General features: G+C 37.8%; 1 protein-coding gene across 2 annotated transcripts in view; it reads right to left on the bottom strand.

Annotated features, from left to right (window-relative positions):
• LOC124882703 (chemokine-like protein TAFA-2) overlaps positions 1-18449 on the bottom strand; it is a 104453-nt gene that overhangs the window by 27692 nt on the left and 58312 nt on the right. For both annotated transcript variants that reach the window (XM_047389202.1, XM_047389203.1), the window contains one exon: positions 10344-10447. In XM_047389202.1, coding sequence (XP_047245158.1) covers positions 10344-10447 — 104 coding nt within the window. The remainder of the gene's footprint in view (positions 1-10343; positions 10448-18449) is intronic.

Here is an 18449-nt window from a genome sequence, read left to right as displayed (position 1 = left end):
ACAAAAAAGATGGAATCGTGAGGAAAGAACATTATATGGAAACTGAAAACTGAAGAAATTTCTCAAGGCATTGGTTAGGACGTTACACTTGGGAACAAATGTGTCTTCCCAATGAACAACAAAATTAGTTGTTGTTAGTGGCCGTCACAAAGCCCTGATTTCAGTCCCTCATAGTTAAGATGTGTGAGAGCAATGAGGGCTACACACTTGCCAAAGTTTCACAAGCTCTTTTAGGACGGATTTTAAAAGATTTCCACAAGCTTTTGTACTATTTCAGTAAACTTTTCACATAATGCATGTAACCATCTGATTTTAGGTGTATATGAATGGAGAGTGAAGAGTTTTCATCAATATGTCATACTGTCAAATGGCACCTAATGGACAAGAAAGAAGGGCAGGTCCAATTTATTCATTTTTAAATTTTTATTGCTGACAAAATTTACCTCCCAATACCCAATGGAAACTTTTGTCAGCTGCACCCTCAACGAGTTTTAGAATGCTGTGTTATTACCCAGGCAGGTTTTTGAGTGACAAGAGTGACATGGGAGCAGCCAAAACAATAAACATTAAAATTAACAATCTTTAAAGCAAAGCTCCAAGTTTATGAACCTGGAGAATAACTTGTTTGTCAATTATGTCTCCCTGATTATGTGGAACTAAAATATGTTGCGGACCAAATTGTCAAGAAGTCACATCAAAACAGAGAGGAAGCATGCTAACGTTAGCCTAGCACTTTATCAAAGGGCTTTATTTGAAAAGATTGTCCTCAGGAGTTGCCACACAATAAACTGCTGGGCAGGAAAAACTCTTCACATCGAACTGTGTTATATGTGACCAGTGATGGGAATAACGACATTAAAATAAACAGCATTACTAACGGCACTACTTTTTTCAGTAATAAGTAATCAAACAAATTACTTTTTTTTAGCGTTACAACACCATTACCATTACCGACAATTAAACAGGGCGTTATAAAACTAAAGCCACTCATTGAAGCTCTTGTCATCTGTCGATGCTCACAGCCACAGGAGTTAAGCTTTTTTTCTCTGGTGAAGTGAGGAGTGAGGGGCGAGACAATCGCATAAGTGGTGATGATTGGCTAAGGTCGAGTAAGCTTTCAGTGTAAGCCAATCAGAGGCAGTGTTCAGTTTATATACAAATCACAAATGCACACGGCAGCCCTGCTCAGGAAAACTAGCAGATGTAAGCTGCAACAATGGAAGGTCTGCGAAAGATTGCGTTTTCAAAGTTGAAGTACAGATACTACTTTATTCTCCTTGAGGTAAAAGGCAAGAACATACATATGAAGTAAATATTAAAAGTTCGGTGTAAGTAGGCTACTTGTAGGCTTATGCAACTTGTGAAACCCTAGAAAAAAAATCTAAATTCGCCAACATATTTAAACTTAAAAAAAGTAACGCAACAGTCACTTTCCCTGTTAAATAGTTACTAACTCAGTTACTTTTTGGGAGAAGTAACTAGTAACTATAACTAATTACTTTTTTAAAGTAACATGCCCAACAATGTAGGTGACACACTGCTTCGACCAGCCAGTTGCGAGTACATGCAGTGTCTGCCACACACTGAAGGGTCTATTCCTCTTCTTCGTCCCTAGCATGGTTTAATGGCCTTCACCACCACCTTCTTTTCTTTTTGTTTTTCCAAAGCTACACGACAAATTAGTTGTGCCTCCCCGTCCAATTATGCCATGGCTGAAAGTGTGGGAAACGTAGGAATTTGTCACCAGAAAAAAAGGAAATTGGTACGCTCGACTATGACCGACAGTGCGCGCAGAGTCTGCACTGTTAACAGTACGCCCAACTATGTTCTGACCTTACATCTAATACTGAATAAATTTAGAATGTAATTTTACAGCTCTTTAAAACTTTGCTTTTTAGGTTTTCAAGCATATACAGTATATGGAATGTGTTTTGTTAGATGTACAAGGAGTGAGCTACACATACAATAAATTAGACTGGTAGACACTCTTAATCCCGAGATTTACCGCAATAACCCATCATCAAGATAGCTTCCAGGAAGGAGGAGTTCCTTTATGGCACGCCATTTTAACATAAAATTGGCTTCACCACACTTTCGTTCATATTATTTAAGATATCTCTAAATATATTTTGACAAGGCAAAATACCAATTTGAGATATCTCTAAATACATTCTGACTAGTATAAATGAGCCCGAATGGGGCCATCCCCCCCTGGGTCCACCACCTGCAGGGGGAACCATTATGACCTAGGCAGGAGGTCGATGATCGACTTTGTTGTTGTGTCTTCAGACCTACGGCCGCATTTCTTGAACGCTCGGGTGAAGAGCTGTCCACTGATCACCACCTATGGTGAGTTGAATCCACTGGAAGAGGAGAAAGCCAGACAGACTTGGCAGGCCCAAGCGTATATTGAGGGTCTGCTGGGAACGTCTGGCAGAGCCCTCGGCCAGGGATGTTTTCAATTCCCACCTCCAGGAGAGCTTTGACCAGATTCCGGAGGAGGTTGGAGACATAGAGTCTGAGTAGACTATGTTCTCCGCATCTATTGTCGATGCTGCCACCCATAGCTGTGGCCATAAGGTCTGTGGTGCCTGTTGTGGCAGCAACTCCAAAACCCGGTGGTTGGCAGCGGTAGTAAGGGATGCTGTCAAGCTGAAGAAGGAGTCCTATCAGCAGATATATTAATTATTATTATTGTTATTATAAATAAACCAAAACCAACACCAAAACAATGTGCCGGGAGTCAGCTGTTCTCTCAGGGTTTAGTGCACCTCAACCGCCCAGTTAGCTGACAGCTGGCGAAGCGAGGCGGCTGCTGGGGCAGAGAACATCTCCGAATACGTCAGCACACTTGTGCAATTGAGCAATATCTTGATAAACCAATCAGATATTTCAGGTTTACACAACTACATTCTCGTCTAAAAACAATGTAAAAGTTCAATTTGTTTCACATAATGCGCAATATATCCAATTTTATTCACAGCTTTTCTCTCTCCTCCGGCCTTTGCTACTTCCGTTTGAGCAATCTACTTCAACCCGCAATGAATCATGTGATATGGTAGGCCACGGAGGATACCCCGGACCCATCCTTCAAATCTGGGGAAAAAGAAGGACGCATTTGTCGGCCGCATTTAAAGGAGCCTTTGAAGTTGGACAGCCTTCGTCGCCTCATCCAGGACGTTATCGGCCTACAAATGCGTCTTTCAAAGGATGCAACCCCTGAATTTGGACACAGCAATAGTGAATGACACTATGAATCAGTAAATCTGTGTTCAATTAATCTGTGGCTTCAAGGACCCGGATGTGTGACACAAAAAAATGAATTTTGGAACTGAAAGTGAAAGTAATCAAACTAAATTCAACAAAAAACTATTTTAAAGCGAACAAATTTAGTTTCAAACCATTACAGTCAGTTTCAGTTTAGTGAAATTCATTTTAAAACCAGTGCATTCAATTTCAAATTACTCCAACACAGATTCAGACTAAGCAATTCAAATTCAGTTTCTGATGGCACATCTTTTGTGAAACTTTGTGCAAAACTTGAAGCTTTTGCTCCCATGGCTTTTCCTTTTGCTAAATATTACCGTTTAAGAAAAAATGTATTGTACAATTTAGTACCTATATATGGCTAATGTGGTAATGTATTCCTGCAAAACTTGGCTTTATGTGAAATTTATGAATGAAGATTGCTGGGTTCATCAGAACACATTACTTCAGACCAGTGTTTGCACTTACTTCCATATTTCTTACTGTTTAATTTACAGTGTAATGCTATGATGATATGTTTCTGCTTTACTAAAAGTAGAATGTAAATTAGCACCTACTAATGATTGTTGAAGTGGCTCTAGTAACTGTAGGGCTACTTTTATCTAAATCAGCGGCATTGCTAAACCTAAACCGCCTTATGTCTGTAAAGTATAAAAACATAAGACATTTCTAAAATCATTCATTTTTGATGTATCTACTAATTATACACAGTTGTTAAAAAAGCCCATCACTTTTGACATAATGACACTCAAACTTATTGTGTGTGCTGCTAGCTTGTCTGGTAGCAAATTAATTTATGAAAATGTTTCAATTCCCATAGGTACAATAAGTAAGATTAAAGTGAACTCCTGCTCCAAACTCACCACCTCTTATCCTCTATGTCTGGACTTGTTAGGCTAGTAAAACATACCAAACAACTTAACACTGACACTACTTAACAGTATATATTTTTAAACTTTGCAGTTCCAGAAATACAAACTGTGAGATGCTTGTGTTGAAGCAACATGTTTTTAGGAGTCATTTCCTTCTGTGCATTAAATCAACTCAGTAAAATAAAAAGGTTTATTTTTCTTTCTCTTTGCAGTGCTGAAATCATTCCGCTCAAGAAGAGTTTATACATCAGTCTCTGGAGAAGAAGGGGAACTGCAATAGAATGCATACTTTCTCTTGTTCATGAAGCTGTTGTGAATGATAATGTAATCATTGCATAGCTTTGTATGCACCACTGGTTGCACCTACCACCTTCCACATAGGGATATCTTTTGCACACTATAAATTGAGATTTTGAAAACCCTAAAAAATATATTAAAGGTGGACTACAGGAGTTGTGTCAGTAAGAATGAATGCATTTTCCTTCAAACTGGTGGCATATCCTTGTTGGTTTCTGCTCTTTCCAGGTTGCAAGCAGTGGTTTTTTTTTCTTTATTTTTGTCCATATGTTTTTTATTCTACTTGCAGTATGAGTCATTTTTATTGCAAACTGCAGAAAATGGAAGGTTCAGGGGAAGACAATATATTTGGTGCAGACAACATAAGCTATAAGTCAAACCTATCAAAGTAATACACCACTGCAACTGTAGCAACAGTATGCAAATCAACTAAAGTGATATACTGCAACCTGAATCTGCACTCGCACCTTCTCGCGTGACACCTGAGACATATTAATATGCGAAAATAAAGAATAAGAGCTGTCAAATACATACCAGTTCTTATGGGTTTAAGGCCGCCTTGTACAAAGTGTGTGCTTTGATTTTTACTAAGTGGTTCGCAGTCATAGAAGCTGAAATTCAAGGTTGGAAGGAGCCTGCAGGGATCAGCCCAGTACAGCTTGAAGGTCAGAATTTAAACTCTTTACTCCCACTTGGGCAACTAGACATAAAGTATGAAAAATTGTATTTCGAATGTGAAATTCTGGATGAGATGTGTCCGTGCTAGTTTTGTATAATAGATTTTCCAGTTAGAAAGGTTTATTGCTTTTTATAAGATGTTGTGTCATATAAAACTCTCCACATTTATTTACCCCCTGGTAAAGATGCCTAAAAAGCCTTTAAAATGTATCTCCTATTGCAGGAGCTTAATCCCACGCTTTTTTTTTTTTTTCTTAATCCAACTATTGATTCATTTAATAGGGACAAAAGATGAAAAAGGCTTCTTGGTACTCTTAACAAATTCTATAAAATTCATAAAAATGAAAGTTTTATTTTTTTTAGTTAGACTTTTCCATGTAATCCGAATATCTTGGAAATATTAATTAGTACTCCACAACTTTCTAATTCTCTGTATGAAATAAAATGAAACAGAAGCTACTTTTTCCTAGCTGTTCTTAAAAAATGGGCAAGACAAGAGAACATGCCAAAGTCACTAGTATGTTGGCCAACACCAACAGGTGCAAACACATAAATATTGCAAACTCCAAAGCACACAAACAATACAAATACAACAGACAAATGCTGCAAAAGAAAAATGCTGCAATCTCAGATAACAGTGACACAAAATCCTACAACCAACAAAACAAATACAAAGGGAAAAGGCTGCAAATATGTCAAAAACAACAGCAAGTTAGGAAAGCTGCAAACTCAAAAACACGAAACCCCAGAAGTGCACCAGACCCTCAGTAAAGACTTTGACAGGATGCCCAGAAAAACCTTTTTTTTTTTAAAATGGTCATAATATTTTACAATATTATAGAAAAGCAGCATGTTTACGTCAGTAATATTAGTAATCGACTCCCCTTAGTGGTCTGTGCACTTCCAATATGTGGAGCGAGTTTGCAGATTTTGTTAACTCACTGCTGTTTTTTTTTCAGTTTGCAGCATTCTCCTTTGCTTTTGTTTTGTTCTTCTCTCTATTAACTGTGATACCATCACTTTTCTTTCTTTCATCATTTATGTGTTTGTAGGGCCTTTAGCAGTTTGTTGTACATTTGTACCTGTTGGCTAATGTACACCAGCCATCCCATGCAGCTTCAGTTAAAAATAGTCACATTTTTTATTGGGAGTCTGATGTCGAAAACACACACCCCGACCTTATATGGGTGGTGACATCATATAGGGAAGCATGTACAGTAGCTAACTTCCTGGCACATATCAAGATGTGGAGGGTGTCAGAATTAGATTTGGCCAATATGTTGTTTCCCTTTGAGTGTGATTTCATGTTTAAGTTATTTAAAACGTTAAAGTAAAATCAAAACAACTTTACAATTCTGCTCCTAATGCAAAAAGTTTAAAAGTTTGTATATTAATTTGATATTTTATGTTTCATAACAGGTTTCTGATAAATGCACAGGTAGTATTTTCTATCTCTTTTCACTTTTGTACTTTTAAAAACTCCTAAACTACTGGATTAAAACATACTTTTTTCAGAGTCAAGAAAACCTCATTGTATGCACACAAATACATACAAAATGTTCCCTCAGCAAAACAAAACTTATGCCAAAACCCATTTTTGAAAAACGTGCAGGTGGCACAAACACATTGCTTACATGCGCAAATCCAATGTTTTCTTACTACATCATGTTTTCCCAGGAGATGGGAATACTGTAGCAGCTCCAGGAGCAGAAACGTATTTGCCATGTATGCCATCTCAAATTTGTGCAGCAAGTCACTCAGTTCTGGTAAAAAAAAAAAAAAAGAAAAACAACAAGATTTCTGCAGAACTGTATAGCTGTAAAAGTTAAGCTTGTAAACAAAAGGTGTTTAAATCTTGACCTGGGTGGCAATATTGGCTTCTGACTATGTTTCTGTTTCAGCAGAAATTTATTTTTTAGCAATACCAGTGTGCATTCGGTACGCACCTTTTGCTACATCTGATAAGGCTTGGTGAGAAAGAAGATGTTTAAGGCAAAACCATATAATGCTCTGTAGGATATCTTAGATGTTGTATTGCAGCAGTTCTCAAAATATTTAAAAACTGTACAATCTCAGTAAACACTTTCTTTTTCAAGTACTCCACTGATAGATGTTTCAGAACAGCTTTAAAACAAGACTTAAACTTCATAGTGTCATGATCCAGTTGAGTTTGAGGTAATTCCGTGCCTCTATTTAGCTGCTAGTAGTGTTGCCATTTTAGAAACCAGCCATCATTAACCAATAGGCTACTTTACTGAAGACTCTTTTGTTAAACTAAGAGTATGTGGAAACTGTTATCAGTCCAAGGATGAACCACCTTCTCCTCCTGAGTTCTTCCACAAGGGTGATCAGGTGGACCCACCTCCTGTTTTTGTTCCTGAGTTTTTCAACAAGGGTGTTCAGGTGGAGCTACCTCAAGTTCCTGTTCCTGAGTTCCTCGACGAGGGGATCCAGGTGAACTTACCACCTTCTATGCTCCAGAGCCTCGTTGAGAGTTCCAGTGGTGCTCTCCAAGGTTCCTCGGAGGGTTTCAGTGGCGCTCTCCAGACCTCCTTCGTGAGTTCCAGCAGTTTTACCACAGTTCCCCAGTGTTTCTCCGTGGGTTTCTGCATTCAGTGAACCATGTTCCTAAGCATCTTTGTGGGTTCCGTTCAGCAGTAACAGCCTTCAGAGCTCCACTTTTCTGAATTTTATCCTAGGTTCCATTCACCCAAGCTCCATCCTTTTTCTGTTTTCTGTGGGTTCTCCATGCCGTGGTTTTGTTTTTTGTTAAGTTCCAAATAGGAAAGAAATAGCATGAAATTCTAAGAGACAAAACTGGAATCGAATGTTGGTAATGGAGTTTTGACGAAGATTCATCTTGGAAGGCTCACCTCCACTTCCGGCTCCGTCTAGCTACTCCACCACGTTCTCCGCTCCAACCAATCAGCTCCTGATCCACATTCCTCTTCAGCCAATCATCCCTCCAGGCTTAGCTTTAAAAGACCTTCATAATCTCCTGCTCTTCAGCTGAGCTTCGACCCTCCTCCACCCCATCTCCACCATCAGGCTTCAAGCTCCTTCCGACTCCCTTATCTCCTCTAATAAACTCCTCTAATTGCCATCTCTGTGTTTCTCTCATTTGTGAATCTTTCCAGGTTGAAATAACAGTTTGGTGATAACAACACTACCACTGAAGGCACCGAAAGACTGGATTCAAGTTTATACCTCTGAACAAAGAACCTTCCTCTAAATGCAAATGTATATCAGACTCTAATAGTTTTTGTTTGAGTGATGGGAAGTAGAGAAACATAGAACATAAATCATTTGTAGAACCTACAATAAGTAAGTAAATCTTTTTACTTCATTTGAATGAATCAAGTTTTTTCAGGCGAGTTTAACTCAGACGAGCTTCTCCAGTATATACAGCTCTATGAAAATCTTTGAATAAAATAGAAATTAAAAAATGTTCTACAGTTGAATACTGAAGAAGTGACTGTTTAACAAAGGCACTGTCAAAAGTCAAACACATAACTCATAGGAGAGTGAGGTACCATGAGGAAGTTTAAAAGTGTTCGAACCCCTAAAATATTTCATCATGTTACAACCACAGATTTCTATGTACAGGTCCTTCTCAAAATATTAGCGTATTGTGATAAAGTTCATTATTTTCCATAATGTCAAGATGAAAATTTAACATCCATATATTTTAGATTCATTGCACACTAACTGAAATATTTCAGGTCTTTTATTGTCTTAATACGGATGATTTTGGCATACAGCTCATGAAAACCCAAAATTCCTATCTCACAAAATTAGCATATTATTAAAAGGGTCTCTGAGATAGGAATTTTGGGTTTTCATGAGCTGTATGCCAAAATCATCCGTATTAAGACAATAAAAGACCTGAAATATTTCAGTTAGTGTGCAATGAATCTATAATATATGAATGTTAAATTTTCATCATGACATTATGGAAAATAATAAACTTTATCACAATATGCTAATATTTTGAGAAGGACCTGTATTTTATGGGGCTTTTATATGATAGACACAAAGAAGTGCATCATTTGAAAAATATCACACACAGCATTTGTTTTCAGACTCATTCACTCTGCTGCCCCTAAATGAAATCTAATGTCACCTAATTAGGAAACAGAGTCCAGCCGTGGATAGTTTAATCTTGGTATAGATACAGCTATTCTCTGAGGGCCTCAGAGGTTTGCTAGAGAACATTAGACAACAAACATCATCATAATCAGAGCAGTCTCCAAGGGGCAATGATAACTCCAGAGGTGCTGCAGAGATCTACAGAACAGGTGGCGAAATCTGTTCACACTACAACTATATATTTTGCACTCCACAAATCTGGCTTTCAAGGAAGAGTGACAAGAATTCCATTGCTAGAGGAAATTCATTAGAAATCCAGTTTAAAGTTTGCCACAAGCCATGTCGTTACATCATATGGAAGAGGACACAGCCATCCCATGGCCAAACATGGTGATGGTAGCATCATGCTGTGGGGATGCCTTTCTTTAGCAGAGACAAGAAAGCAGGCGTTGATAGGAAGTTGGATGGAACTAAATACAGGCCAGTCCTGATGGAAAACCTGTTAGAAGCTGTAAAAGACTTGACAATGGGGCAGATGTTTATTCTTCATTCAGACAACAACCCTAAGCATGTAACCAGAGCTACAACTGAGTGCTTTAGATCAAATCATGTGCCAGGATGGTTCAGTGAAAGTCCTTACCTACATACAATACAAAAACTGTGGCAAGACTGTAGTTCACCGATTTTCTCCATCTAGCCTGACTGAGCTTTTGCTATCTTCAATGAAGACAAGGGGAAAACCCTTCTCCAGTCTTTAGATGTGCAAACCATGCATCAGTTGAGAATTATATGTGCTGGTCTATCGCATAAAATCCCAATAAAATGTATTAAAGTCTGTGGTTGTAATGTGGAAAAGTTCAAAGGTGTGAATGCTTTTGCAAGCCACTCCAGAAGGCTGCAAAGAAATTGCTCATTTTGCATATTTCTGCATGACCATACTGTGCTGAATTCTTCTTGACTGCCAAATTACTGACTCACTGTGCTTTCCCAAGAATAATGGCTTCTTCCTAGTCAGATATGACCTTATTGTCATGTTTTCATGGGAGAAAGAGTCCAGATGCTGACAGATTACAGCAGAGAGAGCTTTTTTCCCCTTTACTGCAATAAAAGCAGCTGTTGCCTTTGTTTTTACGTGCTCACCTTTCGTTCCGTCTGTCAACTTGGACAGCTCCAAGACACCGATCACGAGTACCATAACAAGAAGAGCCCCTTTGGTTCCAATCTGCATGTACCGCTCACTCATCCTGGAAAAGAGAGAAGAGAGAAGTACATTCATTAGAGTAGATTTAGGGACGTAAAGGTAATATTTAATGTAAGTGCTATGAGATATTATAGGGCTCCTTACTTTCTTGTGTTTTTGCTTTTATGTTACACTTCAGTGTTTCAGATTGTCAAACTAATTTTTATATCAGACAAAGATTACCTTAGAAAATACATAAAGCAGTTTTCTAATCATGATTTTATTTGTTGAGGTGAAAAAGTCATCCACTCCGACCTGGACCAGTGTAAAAAGGTAATGCCCCTTTAAATGTCATAACTGGTTGTGTGCCCCTTGGCTGCAAAACTACCATCATGCCACTGAATCCTAATTAACAAGGTCACACCAAAACCTTTATTTAGTTGGGGTTTTTTGCCATTCAGAGGTAGATTTGCAGGTGTGCTCGGGATCATAGTTCTGCTGCATATCCTAAGTGGGCTTAACTTGAGGTACCAAACTGACTGGTGGGCATTCTTCAGGATTTTCTATAAAAGAGCAAGAGTTATGGTTCCAACTGTGGTTCCAGTTAAATATGGCAAGTTGACCAGGTCCTTAAGAAGCAATGAAGCCCCATGCCATTACACTACCACCACCATGTTTGACTGTTAGTATGATTTCATTTTTCTGAAATGCTGCATTTGTAATTTTTACATACCGCTGCAAAAAATTATATTTTTGTCTCATCCATCCAGGAAATATTTGCCCAAAGGTTTTCTGGCAGATGTGAGTCTGGCCTTTATGTTCTTTGAAACTCTCATGTGGATGATGATGTTAGATGTTGTCCTGGGTTCTTTTTCGACTTCATGAATGAGGCATCGATGTGCTCTTGGAATAATTGCAGTAGCCACTAATGAAACTGAACGGAAAATGTGGCTAATCAAGATTAATTTTTTTTTCCCATGAAATTATCATTTAGAACTATATTTTGTATTTACTCAGGTTATCTTTGTTTGATGATCTGAAACTTTTAAGTGTAACAGAAACAAAAGAACAGAAGAAATCTGTAAGGAAGCAAATCATTTCCAGTACTTTTTCACTGCATTGTATTAGTCGACACATTATGTAACACCCCTGTGATAATTCCTTTGGGCTAAAGACAATGAGATGGCTACTATTCAGCTTCATGATAGGTTTCCCATGATTTTCTATAATGCACTAGTACAAACTACGGTATCGTGTGCATCCCAAATATTAGCACCTATCTTCCAAAGCTTTTAGAGAGGCAACAGAAGGAGTGATAGGCGGCAGGTGAAGACCCTTCATTTCTACAGCAAGGTTGGATAATTTTCACTGGGCTCTACAGCGTAGTGGAAAGCAGTCAGGCCACAGTGGCTAATTCATCTTTCCAAAGTACCTGTTTCCACTGCATTTCCCTCTCCCTAATGAAGTGTGCATGGAGCTGAGGCTGCAGTGAATAAAACCATCTGGTACAGGGTGTTATCACTGACAGGCCACGATCAAATTCCAAACAAGGATGCACGGTGATTACCGGAACGGCCGTGATATCGTATGGCGGACGCATACAGTGTTACAAGCTGCGTTTATGCCTCATTTGCCACCTCTCGCCTCTCATCCGCCTGCTGCACGGACATATAGATTGGCTAAACCTCATCAGGGATCTCAGATTATTTGTGTAATTAAATTTATTTTCGCCAGGCAAACATGACCTTTATGAAGGTTTTGTTGTACCCCGCAGAATCGCATAGGAATTCTGAGTGGGAGGAAAAACAAGACAAACATGTTTTTAATGTGCTCTACGATTATAAATTGATGCCTGTCATGAACATATTGTTGAAGGATGAGTTTGTAAACGTGCTTTAATTATCATCTTCCTGTTTTACACTGTTTGCACTAAAAAAAATCTCACATGCAAGGAAATTATTATTATTAATATTGAACCTGTAAGATGTTTCCTGTATCATCAAAAACGTCAGTAGCAGAGAAGGGAGGCTTTAGATTAAACATAAAAATGTTTATTAAAAGTAATAATGATTGTTACTGCTGACATCAATAGAAGCAATTAGCAGCACTTTGCCACTGTGATGGATTAGGAACCTATCCCTTAGAAGAGTAGTTGCTACAGAAAGACACAAATATAATCACTAAATCATAAAATTTCACATTTTCTCAGCAAAATGCATTGAGTTCGATCTGAGTTTAACCATTCTGTTAACTGCAGTAGGGGAGGGCATGTAAAAAAGAACGTACCATGAAACTACAAGCAGCAGAATCAGCACATTTGACATGCACGTCCTGGAGAAGGCTTTGTTTGCCCCACCTCTGTTAAGTGCAGAAATGTTATTACATGTGGAAGTTGTGTTGACATGTGTGGGTTATGCATTGACTGTCTTTGACTGCTACTGTGCACCAACTTTCCCCTTGTGGGGTAATAAAGAACTGAACTTGAATTAACGTCTTTAGTATGCGGAGCCAGAAAAATCATTAAAATTTGAGAGAAATGTATTTACCAAACACCTGGGTGGAGATTTGCGGAGCAAAAAGACCTCTATTGGACAGAAAGTACAGTTTGTTCATTAAAAACAATTGACTTTTGGCCCTTTACTTGTACCAAACAAAGCTTCTTAAAGTTACATGAGATTTTACTCTGATGTCTTAGGCTTTTCGTGCAAGGAAAACGTAATTTTCTCAGACATCTGAGAGGCAAGATGTTTGAAGATTGTCTCTCAAGCATCAGCACTGCCTACTACTAAATTAGACACTCCAAAACTTGTACTGCCACCCATGCAGAGCTTGCTCAACACTGGCAGCAGGTGGGTGTAAGTGCACCTACATTTAATGAGAGGTGAAGTGTTTGAAAAACTTCCTTATGACAAGAAGGGTATAAAATCACTTTAACAAAAACATGAATGAAAGGGTGAAATTCCGCAAGAAGTATAAAGATATTGTAATTTATGTCAAAACTCAGATTTCGTCAGATGAGCAGTTTGTTCTGGACTGTGAACAATGGGGAAGCCTGATGGTTTAGGCAACACAGAAGACAAAAGGGCTTCGTTTTTATTGTAATAAATAATTTTTTCTCACATCATACAGCGAGACATTTAGTCCCAATAGCAATATTTTTAGATTTACCAGCAAAGACAAGGTAACTGGAGAGATATGTTAAAGGAAATTGACCCAACTGTTGAGTGCGATAGCCATGTAATGGTAAGGCTTACGTATTTTCTCAAGTGGCCTTCAAGCTATAAACCTATTATCTGCTTGCTGTCTCCTAATGTTCATGGGAACAGATTTATAGTCGGCGTTTGGACTCAGAAATGGAGGCAGGGCGGAGATGGTGGCCGGTCAACGTTTCTATGTAATTCACAGCAATGAGTACATGTGAAAAAAGAGTCACTGGTGACTGAGTGCAAGGCAGAGTGCTACACAGTGTCATTTGTTGACTGCCACATGTGGGTGCTTTCTGTAAATGACATCTCATGGTCCCTGAAAATGCTGTGTCGTCACTGGTGCAGCAGTGTGCTCGGCGGAGCGACTCAACCCTATATTTGTTACACTTTGAGGCCGTTTTATTTTCTAACCTTGACTTGGAGGTCTGTATCAACCTTAGAGACGCACCAAACATTGTTATCTGGGTGGAAACATAATAGGATCCAGCCAGAGTTCATTTAACATTTTGAAGATGGTGTTTAGAGGTGCAGCCTTTCTATGTGTAATCAGCTCCAAAACAGCCTGGATCTCAAGCAGCTCATCTTGCAACCTAGAATTTACATCATTTCTATATACCATATATTATATGTGGGAATGCACTATCCCTCTAAACATTTAAACGTTTCGGATAATCAAAAATAATTAAATATCAGGCAAAGAAATCTAATGTCAACTTAATTTATTGAAGCAAAAAAATGTAATCAAATCAACCTGGCCTTGGGTGAAAAGTAATCATCCCCTTGTTAAATTGTGAATTGACTGTAAAAATCTTTTTTTTTTTTAAAGCTGAAGTTGGATTTCAAAAGCCACCAAAGGAGCCTGAACAATGGAACAAATGGAGCAACTTCTTCCGCATTTATGTGGGGGAAGAAACGCATGTTTTTGAACACCAGGTGTTCAATATGTATTTTTGTTTAAGCCTATGTATCAAAACTAAAATAACAAGAAATAAATGTTAAAGAAAAGGTTTTTTTAACTGTACCAATAACTTTGTTTAGCCATTTTTGCAGCAGTTGTAATAATTGTTGCTTTCAATTTGGAATCAACAGCATTTAGGATGATGCTGGACATTGTAGTTTGAACAATGTAAAACAGTGGTATTTATACTCAGTCATCATAACATAACAATCTCATATCAGAATATGGCTGGAAGAACTCCGCTCTTAAGGTGCAGCAATTGCACAGAAAACTATATAGAATACCTAAATGAACATCTTTAATCAAATAAAGAATTTAATTTCTATATATAACAAAGGATTTAACTGTGACTTATATTAACAACTGCATGGAGAATTAGCATCTCAATCTGCTGCTCCCCACAGAAAATCTAAGTACCAAGTCATTTTGCTCAAAATCAGTCATGGCTCAGTCTCCCAGCTATCAGCAGCAGTGTTGCTGGATGCTGCAGGCAGCTGTTTATAAAGACAAAGCTCTGTTTAAAAAAAAACTATTAAAAGCACATATTTAGCAGAGGTTTCAAGCTGAAATCTTTCATTTGGATTTTAGGACTAAATAAAACATGACATGATACGAGTTGGCCATCATGGGTTTTCTCTGAATATACACTGAAACACAACAATAAATATGAACCTCCTGGTAGCAACTGTCTTCTGAATTTCTTCTTTTATTTTTTTTTAAGCTGAACTTGAAACTTTATTGTTGATTTAAAATTGCACCACATGACAGAGGATCCAAATGAGCTTTTTGGGAGCTTCAAAAAACCGTCTAGACTCGTTGGAAATTTTCATGATCATTTCAGCCTGACAATATTTTCTGTATAATGTATGCATGCACAGAACAGACCCTTCAGATAAACACATAATGATATGCATATGACTGCCATGAGCAGAAAACATGAAATGCAGGGTGTAGTACGGAGGCGAGCAGAAACAAATACTAATAAACCGAAGAATAAATGAAAAGTGTAATTATCTCTGAACATCATGAGTGCCATACTTCTCTTCCTGCCAGCAGGCAGGGTTTCTGCTCCACCTGAGGACACTTCTGAAGTCATGTAAACAACCATGTGGGGAGAAATGCATCTTATTTCAACTGAACCATTTTAGTATTCTCTTGGATTTGTGTGCTTCAATTTATCGAGCCGGATCTGCTGTGCCCCTCATACGCCCGTGGTGTAGATGGGTACATTTATGTAAAGTTGAAGAAAACAAAGTTCAGGTTTTAGTTATGCTGCTGTAGAAATAATAAACAATTTTGGAATGATATGAAATAAATTTATTTGCAGATCCTGTTCCTGCTGTTGTTTTCCTAACTTCTGGAAGAAGAAAACAATATTGATTGGAACATTTTAACAGGCCACTGCAGAACTGCCAGGAGTCTGCATCAACTTTATTGCTTCTGGTGGAGAAATAACATTTTTCCAGAGACACAATATATGACCTCTAAACTTGACATTCTGCCCAATATTTTTTCTCACCTGTACTGACATTGAGACAGAACAATATATCAAAACATTTCCATAATGCCCTGATCTTCTGCAGTTGGCAGAAAGGGGCTTGTCTAGCTATAGCATTATTACCACGATGCCTAACATGTTGAAGAATATGACAAATTTTAACACAAAAAAGAAAAGCAAGGGTTTAACAATACATTCAGCTCATGCGATGAAAGAATGCACAATATCGGGTCTTCAAAAATGAGGTGAGATCGTAGGGATGTAGGAAGCTGATGTCACATTTGACATTTGCATATGTTACCACATATGCAAATGTAGTAACAAAAGTATGCTACATGAGTCTAGAAATAAGGAAATGAAGATATGAGTTTGAAGAACATGTAGTCCTGTGAAGTCTTTGAAGTAGGTGTGTTGCTTTTGATGTGCTCCCTTTCTGAATAGTCTTTACACGTGTTATAATGTTGCTGTCTCATTTTATTTATTCATTTTAAGGATCAACTGGGATAGAATTTTCAATTGTGCATTTGTGTGCCCAAGTAGTCATGTAATTGTTAGAAAGTACCTGTCAGTTTTACCTTCAGGTTCAAGCATCCTGAATGCTGTGGTGAGTGAATCTTTGCCAGTGCAGGCAGCATAGAATAGTACAGATAACAGGGTTTCAAGCTTAGAATACTCAAGTTTATATTCTGGGCTCATAATAATAGCTAAGACTTGCTTCATCAGACAAAGTCACATGCTGATATGAAATGGACATTGATTTAATAGGCAAACTTCACTTAGGCAAGAAATATCAATGCATTTTAAAAACTGCAAGATCTCGTGCCACTATATCTCATCATATCGATAGCATATAAAGGAAAAAAGATATTTTCACTTGGTAATTCCCTGACGTCTTGCTTTGTACAAGTTTTGTTTGTTTTCTATAAAATCGTATCATTTTTAGGCACCTGTGCCAATTCATATTTTCATTTTGTAGACGCACACTGTGGTTATATGCCTTTCTTCTTTCATTTAGCAAACAAACCCAAACAAATCATGTTGTACTTACACCACTAAATTCCAGTTTATTATTTGTTGTTGTTAAATATTTTCTTGAATTATGAAGATAAAAAAGCCAAATATTCAAAGCCCACATCTATTTTCTTTCATTGTATATATATTTTTTGAAAACTTTGTATTACACCATGTTACCACTTATTCTGGTTTTGGACTAGAAGACTCTAATAAATATAACACATTATGACTCCTGAACAAGCCAAAATGTTAAGTGACCTCTTCCAGGTATAGGGGCCTATTATTTTTAAGGTAAATTATAACATAAAGAAATATTCTGAAAGGTACAATTTGATATATAGCCGGTACAAAACATCCCATGGCAGACAGTTTCATTTCCTTCCCAAGAATCAGTCTGAACTAAATTGAACTGAAAAAGTTAGATTACAAAACTACAAAGGCCTGAAATTGCAGAATAAGTAGCAACCCTGATCCTGCCAATATCTGAAATATAAAACATGGGGCATATTTTACAAGCACCGATTGTACAAGGGTTATGGTAGTCATGACTAAATCAGTGTCTCACATTATCTAGTAATTCTGACTTATTGACTTACAAAATGAAAAAGCCACATAACTAAAGATTTTTTTTTTTCCCTCAAATGTCGTGTCTCGGCATTTTTGGCATACCATATAGAGGATCTGGTTGCTTATATGTACCAGGGCAATGTGCTCAGAAACTACAGTATCTAAAGATGGTACCGTAATTACATGAGTGACTCAACAAGACTATCACGCATTAAAGTAGCTAGATAGTAGCACATAGCCTCAGTTGCTGAAGGCCACAGCAGACGCAGGCAAATGGATACCAGGCAGCCCCACAGAACAGCTGTAAGCCTGACACAGAGGTAGGCTACACTCCATGCCTTCCCTCTCTCTCCTGTACTTATCCAGTGTTTTGTCTTGCTGCCTGGCAAGTATTACAATTTTCAGGCTCTCCCATTCCCACATCACTACTCCCTGAAACAAATGTGAACCTGTACAAAACTGTCTCATTTTGTTCCATACTGTTACAGACTTGTGTAGCTTTGCTAATATTTGCTAAGCAAACGTCAGCGTACTTCAGACAACACACCAAGGAAATGTGTGGGTCATTTTAAAAATAACGCAAATTCCTGCTTTGTATAATTAACTCACAAGTGTAGAATTGGTCCAAATAATATCATTTGGTAACCAATGGTTAGGTGAAAAAATATTTTAGTTCAGGTGAAGGAAAATTATACAACTTTTTTTTGTTTATCCAGACTAATGTTGATAATTTTAGTATAGTTTGATATTAAACAAAAAGGGTGAAAGACCAAAATATGACACATAAGATAAAAACTGTTCCAAGTGGTTAGAATATGAAAGG

The sequence above is a fragment of the Girardinichthys multiradiatus genome, chromosome 17, assembly GCF_021462225.1.
Source record: "Girardinichthys multiradiatus isolate DD_20200921_A chromosome 17, DD_fGirMul_XY1, whole genome shotgun sequence".
In the NCBI taxonomy this organism is placed as follows: Eukaryota; Metazoa; Chordata; class Actinopteri; order Cyprinodontiformes; family Goodeidae; genus Girardinichthys; species Girardinichthys multiradiatus.
The sequence above is the reverse complement of the archived record's forward strand: the minus strand, read 5'-3'. Positions and strand labels throughout refer to the sequence as shown.